The sequence below is a fragment of the Anomaloglossus baeobatrachus genome, chromosome 5, assembly GCF_048569485.1.
Source record: "Anomaloglossus baeobatrachus isolate aAnoBae1 chromosome 5, aAnoBae1.hap1, whole genome shotgun sequence".
In the NCBI taxonomy this organism is placed as follows: domain Eukaryota; kingdom Metazoa; phylum Chordata; class Amphibia; order Anura; family Aromobatidae; genus Anomaloglossus; species Anomaloglossus baeobatrachus.
In genome coordinates this window covers 441,332,513-441,345,257 of record NC_134357.1, presented here as the reverse complement: position 1 = coordinate 441,345,257, position 12,745 = coordinate 441,332,513, and the positions used below count along the sequence as shown (strand labels likewise).

General features: G+C 46.9%; 1 protein-coding gene across 1 annotated transcript in view; it reads right to left on the bottom strand.

Moving 5' to 3' along the window:
* Window positions 1-9,119: 9,119 nt before the first annotated feature.
* The window catches only part of LOC142311741 (uncharacterized), a 39,514-nt gene continuing 35,888 nt past the window's right edge, over window positions 9,120-12,745 (bottom strand). The window contains exon 8 of the mRNA XM_075350414.1: window positions 9,120-11,064. Within this exon, the coding sequence (XP_075206529.1) occupies window positions 9,588-11,064 (1,477 nt within the window). The 3' untranslated portion in view covers window positions 9,120-9,587. The remainder of the gene's footprint in view (window positions 11,065-12,745) is intronic.

The following is a 12,745-nucleotide window of genomic DNA, read 5'->3' as shown; positions in this document are numbered from 1 at the left end:
GTCCCTGGCCACATAGTGTGTTACGGATGATATCCTTTGTTATGGTGGTCCCAGCTCTATGCAGGTCATTCACTAGGTCCTCTTGTGTGGTTCTGGAATTTTTGCACACCATTCTTGTGATCATTTTGACCCCACAGGGGGAAACCTTGCGTAGAGCCCCAGATCGAGGGAGATTATCAGTGGTCTTGTATGTCTTCCATTTTCTTATTATTGCTACCACAGTTGATTTCATCACACCAAGCTGCTTGCCTATTGCAGATTCAGTCTTCCCAGCCTGGTGCAGGGCTACAATTTTGTTCCTGGTGTCCTTCGACAGCTCTTTCGTCTTCTCCATAGTGGAGTTTGCAGTGTGATTGTTTGAGGTTGTGGCAGGTGTGTTTTATACTGATAAGTTCAAACAGGTGCCTGAGTGGAGGACAGAGGAGCCTCTTAAAGTAGAAGTTACAGGTCTGTGAGAGCCAGAAATCTTGCATGTTTTTAGGTGAATAAATACTTATTTTCCACCATAATTTGCAAAAAAAATCTTGCCAAATCAGACAAGGTGATTTTCTGGATTTGTTTTCTCATTTTGTCGTCTCTAATAGTTGTGGTCTACCTATGATGTCAATTACAGGCCTCTCTCATCTTTTAAAGGAGAACTTGCACAATTGGTGGCTGACTAAATACTTTTTTCCCCACTGTACCTCTGTGTGCACTGCACAAGCACTATACCCTAATCTGCCACTACTACTTACAAATCCTTTTCAGTGACTGCCATCTTGGGGAACTCAACCAGGACGATCCCAGATAATGCAACCCATGGATGCATGCTGTTACCCACAGCCTTCTGTAGATATATATCTGAGACAAATATTGTAACGTAGGACAGGACGTTATATGCCAGTTATGGATATAGGAGGTGTGCAGTCACTGGCATCTATGGACACAAATTTAATACAGCTACTGTCACCTACTGTTTTACAACACATGCAGTTACTACCTGCCTGGATATTGGTGCAGCCATCTGGTGAACACTGTATACATACGATTACAGACAGGCTTGGTGCGTCAGATGTGGATAATGATATGATGGATATCCCAAAGTCTGTTACTAAACATGTTGTTTATTCAAGAGGCCGACTTCTGGGGCTGCGCAGGCGAATGTCTTCTCCTGCAGTGGGTAAACATCGTGTTCCTTGTGAAGTACAGAGACCTTTTAGGGGTTGCAGAGCAAGCAAACAAATCAAGTCAAGGAGAGAAAGGTTTACACCTGCAGTTCTGTCCATGGGAAATGTTCCCTCTCGTTTCAGATGGTCCAGGTTGATAGAACATTATGAAGAATGGTAAGGGAGGCGGGGCGATACTCTAGATAAACATCAGATGGTGGAATTAGGGCATGTGACACTAAGGGTATGTGCGCACTAGGCGTTTTTTTCACGCTGCGTTTTTATGTGCGTTTGTCTAAAAAACGCACCCGCGGCTAAAAAACGCGGCAAAAACGCATGCGTTTTGCCGCGATTTGGTGCGTTTTTTGCTGCGTTTTTGCTCACTGCGTTTTTAATCAGTGCACAATGCCATTAAAGATTGTTGATGAAAAAAAAAAGGTCTGATGTCATTTCCTTCTTCAAAATGTTCATTGTATGCAGGAGAGCAGACAGCTGCAGAACTAGTGTATGCAGGAGAGCAGACAGCAGCTGCAGAACTACAAGTCTCAGCATCCTCCATTCACTAGTGTATGCAGGAGAGCAGACAGCAGCTGCAGAACTACAAGTCTCAGCATCCTCCATTCACTAGTGTATGGAGGAAAGCAGACAGCAGCTGCAGAACTACAAGTCTCAGCATCCTCCATTCACTAGTGTATGCAGGAGAGCAGACAGCAGCTGCAGAACTACAAGTCTCAGCATCCTCCATTCACTAGTGTATGGAGGAAAGCAGACAGCAGCTGCAGAACTACAATGCTCAGCATCCTCCATTCACTAGTGTATGCAGGAGAGCAGACAGCAGCTGCAGAACTACAAGTCTCAGCATCCTCCATTCACTAGTGTATGCAGGAGAGCAGACAGAAGCTGCAGAACTACAAGGCTCAGCATCCTCCATCCAGGACTGTATGCAGTTTTTTGCCCAAAAAGAAAAAAAAAATGACATGGGCTTCGCCATATTTTTGTATGCTAGCCGGGTACAGCAGGCAGGTACGGGCTGCCCCCAACCCCCAGCTGCCTATTTGTACCCGGCTGGGAGCCAAAAATATAGAGAAGCCCTTTTTTTTTAATTATTTCATGAAATAATTAAAAAAAAAATGACGTGGGCTTCGCCTAATTTTTGAGTCCAGCCGGGTACAACTAGGCAGCTGTGGATTGGAATCCACAGTGCAGGGTGCCCATGCTTTCTGGGCACCCCCACTGCGAATTGCAGTCCGCAGCCACCCCAGAAAATGGCGCTTTCATAGAAGCGCCATCTTCTGGCGCTGTATCCAACTCTTCCAGCTGCCCTGAAGCCGGGTGGCTAGCTAGGTAATAATGGAGTTAGGGCTAGCGGTATATTATCAGCTGGCCCTAAGCCCGAAATTCATGGTGTCACGCCAATATTAGACATGGCCACCATGAATTTCTAGTAATGATAAAAAAAAAAACACAACACAGAGAAAAATATTTTTATTAGAAATAAAACACAACACAATTAGTGACTCCATCTTTATTGAAATAAACCCCCCTCCGCAGTAATCCTGGGTCAGGGTCCCGCGCCGTCCAATCCGGATCCAATATCATCTGATCGGTTTGCTGGAAGGCAAAGCGATCAGATGATCTGTCAGGATCAAGTGCCTGAATCCCATCACACATCAGCTGATTGTATAAAAGCCGGTTATACAATCAGCTGATGCATCAGTGCAAAAGAAAAAAAAAATAATACTCACTTATGTGCTGTGCTGATTACCGGCAGCTCCTGGAGCGATCGATTGGACAGGAGTCTGATCCTATACGATCGCTGCCGGAGCTGCCGGTAATCAGCTGATGAAGTCCCCTGACGGCAGGATCAGCTGATAGCCGGCCGGGCGCGAAAAAGCCGGCGACACCGCGATCAGCTGATGCGTCAGGTGACTGCATCAGGTGATCCACCGCCAGGTCCTGAAAGCAAGGTCCTGCCCCGGGGAGACTGCACACCGCCAGAGCGGCGGGACCGGGAGGAGATGGGAGCGGGCATGGCATCGGGACCCTGCAGACAGGTGAGTATATGACATTTTTTTTTTCTACTGTTCACTTTGTTTTTCGCCGCTGCCTCCACCTCCTGCCTGTACATGGCGCCGCACGGAGCTGACATGCACAGGACGGGAGGTGGAAGCAGCGGTGACGGTACCGGGAGGATTCCTGCTTCTGTGTTTACCAACAGAAGGAATCCTCTTCCTGTACACGTCACTGTAGTGCCCACCCCTTGCGTTTATAGCTGCGTTTTTAGTCATAGAAACGCGGCTATATGCGTTTTTCATTGCGTTTTTAACATCTCATTGAATTCAATGAGTGAAAAACGCAGTGGAAAACGCAGAAATAATTGACATGCTGCGTTTTTGTGGTCACCACAAAAACGCAGCTAAAAAAAAACGCTGTGTGAGGACAGCACTTCTGAAAACCCATTGACATTGCTGGGGAAGCAATGTCACTGCGTTTTCAGCACAAAAACGCGGTAAAAAACGCCGCTAAAAACGCGGCAAAAACGCCTAGTGCGCACAAGGCCTAAGGGTACCGTCACACTTTAGCGACGCTCCAGCGATCCCACCAGCGATATGACCTGGTCAGGATCGCTGGTGCGTCGCTACATGGTTGCTGGTGAGCTGTCAATCAGGCAGATCTCACCAGCGACTAGTGACCAGCCACCAGCGACGCGTGGAAGCTATGCTGCGCTTGGTAACTAAGGTAAATATCGGGTAACCAAGCAAAGCACTTCGCTTGGTTACACGATATGTACCTTGGTTATCAGCGCACACCGCTTAGCGCTGGCTTCCTGCACTCCTAGCCAAAGTACACATTGGGTTAATAAGCAAACCGCTTTGCTTATTTACCCGATGTGTACTCCGGCTACGTGTGCAGGGAGCCGGCACTAGCAGCCTGAGAGCGGCGTACGCTAGTAACCAAGGTAAATATCGGGTAACTAAGCAAAGTATTTTGCTTGGTTACCCGATATTTACCTTGGTTACAGCTTACGCAGGCTGCCAGACACCGGCTCCCTGCTCCCTGCACATTCAGATCGTTTCTCTCTCGCTGTCAAACACAGCGATGTGTGCTTCACAGCGGGAGAGCAACGTCCAATAAATAAACCAGCACTGTGTGTAACGAGCAGCGATTTCACAGCAGGGGCCAGATCGCTGCTCAGTGTCACACACAACGAGATCGCTAATGAGGTCACTGGTGCGTCACAAAAACCGTGACTCAGCTGCGATCTCGCTATGTGAGAAGTACCTCTTAGGCCGGTGTCCCACTTGTGATTGCCTAGCGTGTATCTCGCGTGAGTTTTGCGGTGGATCACTCGTCACGGACTCACACTCTGCTCACAGGAGCGGGTTGGCTGCATAGAGATACATGCAACCGACCCGCTCCTGTCCGGAGATTGTAAGTCCGGGACGGGTGATGCACCGTGAGATACACACGAGGCAATCACAAGTGGGACACCGGCATTACAAGAATACTTTCACCTTACATACCGGGACAATGAGAAACAAGGAAATTAAGCTGATGGTAATGAAGTGGCTTGGATCATTTCTGATTACATTAACGTGTGGTGCCTTTTAGAAAGATGGAAGTGTTTTGCAAATAATAAGCTCCGATAAAACATTTGATTAACAGGAAAAAAAGGCATTTAAATTAAGGGAGAAAGAGAAAATTAAAATTATACAACGAGACCTGAAGACCAAAATAAAAGATGTCCAAGAGCTAGAAACCCCCCCTCCCCAAAAAAAAACATACCACAATAACTCCAGAGGTCAGGAATTAAATAATGCACCTAGTACAGAGTAATCCTATTGCCACATTTACATTAAATAGTAGTAAACTCGGGACCTCTGAACAGGAGAAAGACTTTGGGATTTTGGTTACAAATAAAGGCCCCGTTACACATAGCGATGTCATTAGCGAGATCGCTGAAACGTCACAGGTTTTGTGACGCAACAGCGACCTCGCTAGCGATCTCGCTACGTGTGACATATAGCAGCGACCGTCCCCCCGATGCCATATCGCCGATCGTACCTGAACGTCCTGGTTCATTTTTTGATCGTTGGTGTCCCGCGTGGCAGCATGCATCGCTGTGTTTGACGCCATAACAATGACGAGCGACCTCGTTGGCACGCCTGGATGGAAACACTACGCCTCTATCGAGGTCTGAGTCGTCAGAATAGCTGCTGTGTGACAGGGTCCCAACGACCGCCGAGGTTGTTATATATATCGCCGTATCGCTGCTGCGTCGTTAATTAGATCTGCCTGTTTGACAGCTCACTAGCGACCATGTATCGACGTACCAGCGATCTTGACCCGGTTGTATCGTTGTCCGGATCACTGGAACGTCGCTACGTGTAACGGGACCCTTAGCTGAGCAGCAGTACTCAATGTCAGGCAGCAGCTGCTAAAGCAAACAAGATTTTAAGGTATATAAAAAGAGAGATTAGATCCCGTGATCCCAACGTATTGTTAACCCACTAGATACAGTGGTTACGGAAAGTATTCAGACCCCTTTAAATTTTTCACTCTTTGTTTCATTGCAGCCATTTTGTAAATTCGAAAAAAAATCATTTTTTTCTCATTATTGTACACTCCACACCCCATCATGACAGAAAAAAAATAGAAATGTAGAAATTTTTGTAAAATTTTTAATCTATAAAAACTTAAATATCACATGGTATTCAGACCCTTTGCTCAGTATGGAGTAGAAGCGCCTTTTTGAGCTTGTACAGCCATGAGTCTTCATGTGAATCATGCAACAAGTTTCACACCTGGATTTGGGGCTCCTCTGCCATTCTTCCTTGCAGATCCCCTCCAGTTCCGTCAGGGTGGATGGTGAACGTTGGTGGACAGCCATTCAGGTCTCTCCAGAGATGCTCAATTGGGTTTAGGTCAGGGCTCTGGTTGGGCCGGTCAAAAATGGTCGCAGTTATTCTGAAGCTACTCCTTTGTTATTGGGGGTCTACCTGGACAGAAAAGTAGACTGGAGGTGGCGTACAGAGAGGGTCACTAACGCTCATGACTGGTAATTATGGTTGTGGTGAGTGGATGTGGACCCACTGGACCACAGTCGGGACCCGGGTTTAACCTTTAGCAGGAGGGGCTTGACTAAGCGCCTGCCAAAGCAGATGCCAGGTGCCACTCCCAGGACAGTGACCAGCACTGTGGCAGCCGAACCCAAGGGCAAGGACTGACCCAGGTGTGGACAGGCAGAGTCTCTAGGGTTGAAAAGTGCAGCCAGGACAACTGAGGCAGGTAGTACAGCCAGGACGGCAGGCAGAGTCTCTGAGGCTGACAGGTGCAGCTGGGATGGCTGAGGCAGGTAGTACGGCCTGGAATAGGGTGACAGGTTTGAGTAGGAGGACACTGGCACGGAGAACTGACAGTGCACACGGGAACTTGACAACTAGCAAGGTAGACGGACAACACTTACTGACTATGTTGCTCATACACCTCCGCTAGTGGGAGAGTGCCTTAAATACCTAGTGCGTCATGGGACCTCGTGTGGATTACATCGGAACCGGGTGTATTGGGGGGTTAATAAATTGGTGAAAGTGTGGTTTTTTTGCATTTTATTTCAAATAAAGGATTTTTTTTCAGTGTTTTCCATTTGAATTCTTTTGATTTAAAGATTAGTAATTGGAAGGGGGTCTATTGAACGCCTCGCACTACTAATCTAGGGATTAGTGGCAGTTGTGGGCTGTTATTAACCCCTTATTACCCCGATTGCATCATGTGTGCATATATATATTATATACATACATACATACATACACATACAGTGCTGGCCAAAAGTATTGGCACCCTTGCAATTCTGTCAGATAATACTCAGATTCTTCCTGAAAATGATTGCAATCACAAATTCTTTGGTATTATTATCTTCATTTAATTTGTCTTCAATGAAAAAAAAAAAAAGAGAAAAAAAAAATTGTCATAAAGCCAATTTGGATATAATTGCACACCAAACATAAAAAGGGGGTGTACAAAAGTATTGGCACTGTTTGAAAAATCATGTGATGCATCTCTAATTTGTGTAATTAATAGCACCTGTAACTTACCTGTGGCACCTAACAAGTGTTGGCAATAACTAAATCACACTTGCAGCCAGTTGACATGGATTAAAGTTGACTCAACCTATGTCCTGTGTCCTTGTGTGGACCACATTGAGCATGGAGAAAAGAAAGAAGACCAAAGAACTGTCTGAGGACTTGAGAATCCAAATTGTGAGGAAGCATGAGCAATCTCAAGGCTACAGGTCCATCTCCAAAGACCTGAAAGTTCCTGTGTCTACAGTGCGCAGTGTCATCAAGAAGTTTAAAGCCCATGGCACTGTGGCTAACCTCCCTAGATGTGGAAGGAAAAGAAAAATTGACGAGAGATTTCAACGCAAGATTGTGCCGATGGTGGATAAAGAACCTATACTAACATCCAAACAAGTTCAAGCTGCCCTGCAGTCCGAGGGTACAACCGTGTCAACCCGTACTATCAGTCGGCGTCTGAATGAAAAGGGACTGTATGGTAGGATACCCAGGTAGACCCCACTTCTTACCCCGAGACATAAGTTTGCCAAAACTTACCTGAGAAAGCCTAAAACGTTTTGGAAGAATGTTCTCTGGTCAGATGAGACAAAAGTAGAGCTTTTTGGGAAAAGCCATCAACATAGAGTTTACAGGAAAGAAAAAGAGGCATTCAAAGAAAAGAACACGGTCCCTACAGTCAAACATGGCAGAGGATCCCTGATGTTTTGGAGTTGCTGTGCTGCCTCTGGCACTGGGCTGCTTGACCGTGTGCATGGAATTATGAAGTCTGAAGACTACAAACAAATTTTGCAGCATAATGTAGGGCCCAGTGTGAGAAAGCTGGGTCTCCCTCAGAGGTCATGGGTCTTCCAGCAGGACAATGACCCAAAACACACTTCAAAAAGCACTAGAAAATGGTTTGAGAGAAAGCACTGGAGACTACTAAAGTGGCCAGCAATGAGTCCAGACCTGAATCCCATAGAACACCTGTGGAGAGATCTCACAATGGCAGTTTGGAGAAGGCAGCCTTCAAATCTCAGGGACCTGGAGCAGTTTGCCAAAGATGAATGGTCTAAAATTCCAGCAGAGCATTGTAAGAAACTCATTGATGGTTACAGGAAGCGGTTGATAGCAGTTATTTTGGCTAAAGGTTGTGTAACCAAGTATTAGGGGTACTTTACACGTTGTGACATCGCTAGCATTGGCTAGCGATGTCGAGCGCGATAGTACCCTCCCCCGTCACACATGCGATATGTGGTGATTGCTGCCGTAGCGAACATTATCGCTACGGCAGCTTCACACTCACATAGCTGCTCAGCGACGTCGCTGTGACCGCCAAACAATCCGTCCTTCAAGGGGGAGGTGCGTTCGGCGTCACAGCGACGTCAGTAATCGGCCGGCCAATAGAAGCAGAGGGGAGGATATGAGCGGGACATAACATCCCGCCCACCTTCTCCCTTCCGCATTGCCGGTGAACGCAGGTAAGGAGATGTTTGTCGTTCCTGCGAGTTTACACACAGCGATGTGTGGAGCTGCAGGAACAACAAAACATCGTACCTGCGGCCGAACCGACATTATGGAAATGAACGACGTTACGCAGATCAGCGATATTGTACGCTTCTGTGCTCGTTCATCGTCGCACCTACGATTTACACGTTGCGATGTCGCTACCAGATGTGCGTCACTAACGACGTGACCCCGACGATATTTCGGAAGCGATGTCGCAACGTGTAAAGCCCCCCTTAGGCTAAGGGTGCCAATACTTTTGTCGGGCCCATTTTTGGAGTTTTGTGTGAAATGATCAAAGATTTGATTTTTGTTTCATTCTCTTTTGTGTTTTTTCATTGCAAGCAAAATAAATGAAGATAATAATACCAAAGAATTTGTGATTGCAATCATTTTCAGGAAGAAACTGAGTATTCTCTGACAGAATTGCAGGGGTCCCAATACTTTTGGCCAGCACTGTATATATAGTACGCGAGGCCCCCTCGTCTGCTGCACACTGACGTCCCTATGTTTCGTTTAAGAAACAAATAAATGACTTGTAAAAGTAAATTTCAAAACTTTATAACTAAAACCATAACAGACAAGCCGACAGCTGCCAAGAGAGCATAAAAGAAAAAAAAAAGTCAGGATCTGAGTCTGTCTTGTAATATTAATCCTTACCACTAGGGGGAGGAACAGACCTGTGACGAGCATCGCTCTAAGCTCAGCGCAGTTGTTGCCTCCATAGCAGTCGTGTTCACCATATAAAAAGGCCAGTATTATGCCCTGAGATTACGTTTACACCTAAATGCTGATTGCGTCTATGATTAAATAGTGAGGCATCTTCTTCATCATCATCATCATCATCATCATCAATCCCTGTCTGTAGATGTGGAGGCCGTGTTCACAGGCGGGAGCAAACACAGCACCAGCAGCAGAGGCCACGTAAAGAAAGTACATACTCCCACCAAGTCTGATTCCCATGTCCATCCTCTTTACGTGACACCAGCTTTTGCTCCTCCTCATTTCTGGGGTCTTCGGCCTGATGGGCCCCAGGTTGTGTCTGTTTGATCGTGTTTTTACTGTCAAAGCTAGTTTCCTCTGTTGTCAGCCCGTCATTTCCATTTCTTATTCCCTGTGTTAACAGCTTTTTATCTTCTACTAGTGCCATTTTATGGCTTATGAGGTTAGTGCTCTCTGTAGCCTCATTATTATTTCCTGAGCTATTGTCCTCTGTTTTCAGCTTCTCATTCCTTAAGATATTCTGCACTGTTATCAGCTTCTTATTTGTCAAACTATTGTCCTCTTTTTTCGGTATCTCATTTTCTGAGCTATTGTCCTCTGTTATAAACTTCTCTATTCCTGAACTATTTTCCTCAGTTACCAGCTGCATATTCCCTGAGCTATTACCCTTGGCGGTATGTTTGTCATTTCTTGAGCCGGCCATGGCATCTATATGTACTGAACCTTCATAGCCCTGTGTCCTTTCCACACTAGATCCACTATCGTCCCCCCTGTCCTCTGGAGTCCTGGTGTCCTGCTGGCAATCCTCATGTACCTCAGTACTGGGATTAACCCCTATTATTAGATTCTTATTTTCCAAGCTATTGTCCACTGTTGTCAGCTGATCATTACCTGAGCTATTACCCCCCACGGTTTGTTTGTCAATTTTGCTGCTCTTGGCATCTTTATGTTCTGAACCTTCATGGTCCTGTGTCCTATCCACACCAGATCCACTATCGTCCCCCATGTCCTCTCCAATCCTGGTGTCCTGCTGGCAATCCTGGTGTACCTCAGTACTGGGATTAACCCCTATTATCAGATTCTTATTTTCCAAGCTATTGTCCACTGTTGTCAGCTGATCATTACCTGAACTATTACCCTCTGTGGTCTGTTTGTCATTTCTTGAGCCGGCCATGGTATCTTTATGTTCTGAATCTTCATGGTCCCCTGTCCTATCCACACCAGATCCACCATTGTCCCCTGTGTCCTCTCCAATCCTGGTCTTCTGCTGGAGATCCTGGTGTACCTCAGTACTAGGAGCTTCTGGATTTTTACCATCTTTCACCTCTTCTGTAGTCCCTTCATTTTCTTTTTGGTTCTTACGTGTGAGATTTTGGAGCTTCTCCACTGGCCCCCAGATAAACGACTCCTGGGGTTTGTAGCTCTCCCAGGCGAAGTGCACCAGCTTTCTGCGCTGCTGCTTGTCCTTCACTGTGAACATGAAATAGTCCAGGACACTTCTTTTTACGTTGGGTAGCTGGTTGTTACACAAGGTCTCCTCCAAGAAAAACTGGACCAGAGGGGCCTGGAAATGATCGTATCCCATCTCCCCCAGACACTTCAGGATCCGGGTGATCCGCAGGTTGTTGTGGTTGCGACTGTAAAAGAAAATCAAAAGGTCAAAATATTATATTTTTAGTGTGTTAAAAAGCTGGGCCCCTGGGCTTTCTGGGACCCCTGCATGGTAAATGCACCTTTTATACAGTGGAGGGGTGGTGCGGCTGCATCCCTGGGCCTAGCGGTCCAATAAAGCTGGTGGGTAAGCCATAAAGCTAAGGTTATGTTCATATTTCTGTTTGTAACAGAAAAAATTATGGTTGCAAACCAAAGTTTCCATTTTTTAAACTGATTCATTTGACTGATCTGAACCCCTTCTATCCCAGGGTATTCTAGTATATCATAGGGAGGGTGCAGGTGTTTGGAGTGGGATGAGGAGCTCTGCCCTTTCCACAGTGTATGTGCCAGATGCGTGTGTGTGTGTGTGTGTGTGTGTGTGTGCTGGCTGCATGTATGGGATGTGGAGCTGTGCCCTTTCCACAGTGTATGTGCCAGATGCGTGTGTGTGTGTGTGTGTGTGTGTGTGCTGGCTGCATGTATGGGATGTGGAGCTGTGCCCTTTCCACAGTGTATGTGCCAGATGCGTGTGTGTGTGTGTGTGTGTGTGTGTGTGTGCTGGCTGCATGTATGGGATGTGGAGCTGTGCCCTTTCCACAGTGTATGTGCCAGATGCGTGTGTGTGTGTGTGTGTGTGTGTGTGCTGGCTGCATGTATGGGATGAGGAGCTCTGCCCTTTCCACAGTGTATGTGCCAGATGCGTGTGTGTGTGTGTGTGTGTGTGTGTGCTGGCTGCATGTATGGGATGTGGAGCTGTGCCCTTTCCACAGTGTATGTGCCGGATGCATATGTGTGTGTGTGTGTGTGTGTGTGTGTGTGTGTGTGTGTGTGTGCTGGCTGCATGTATGGGATGTGGAGCTGTGCCCTTTCCACAGTGTATGTGCCGGATGCATGTGTGTGTGTGTGTTCTGGCTGCATGTATGGGATGTGGAGCTGTGCCCTTTCCACAGTGTATGTGCCGGACGTGTGTGTGTGTGCTGGCTGCATGTATGGGATGTGGAGCTGTGCCCTTTCCACAGTGTATGTGCCGGACGTGTGTGTGTGTGCGCAGGCCACGTGTCTGGGATATGGAGTTGTGCCCTTTCCACAGTGTGTGTGTGCCGCCGCATGTGTGGGATGTGGAGTTGTGTGCTGTCTGTGTGTGTGTGCCGGCCACGTGTGGGATTTGGAGCTGTGTGCTGTACATGTGTGTCGGATGTGGAGCTGTGCCCTTTCCACAGTGTATATGCCGGACGTGTGTCTGTGTCTGTGTGTGTGTATGTGTTTGTACAGGCCGCGTGTGTGGGATGTGGAGCTATGCCCTTTCCAGAGTATGTGCATCCCGTGTGTGTGCTGGCCATGTGTGTGCAGGCCGCGGGTGTGGGATGTGGAGCTATGCCCTTTCCAGAGTATGTGCATCCCGTGTGTGTGTGCTGGCCATGTGTGTGTAGGCCGCGGGTGTGGGATGTGGAGCTGTGCTCTTTCCACAGCCGTGTGTGTGTCGGCAGCGTGTGTGCAGCCGCCACCTGCTTCTAACTGTGGCCTCCGACCACTGCTGTGTAACCACTTAAACCACATAACTGTAACATAAAAAAAAAATATTGTGGGAATTGTTTGTTTTTTTCTTTCATCATTTTCACTACAATGTTATTCAAAGCTACAACTCATCAAGGAAAAAGCAAAACC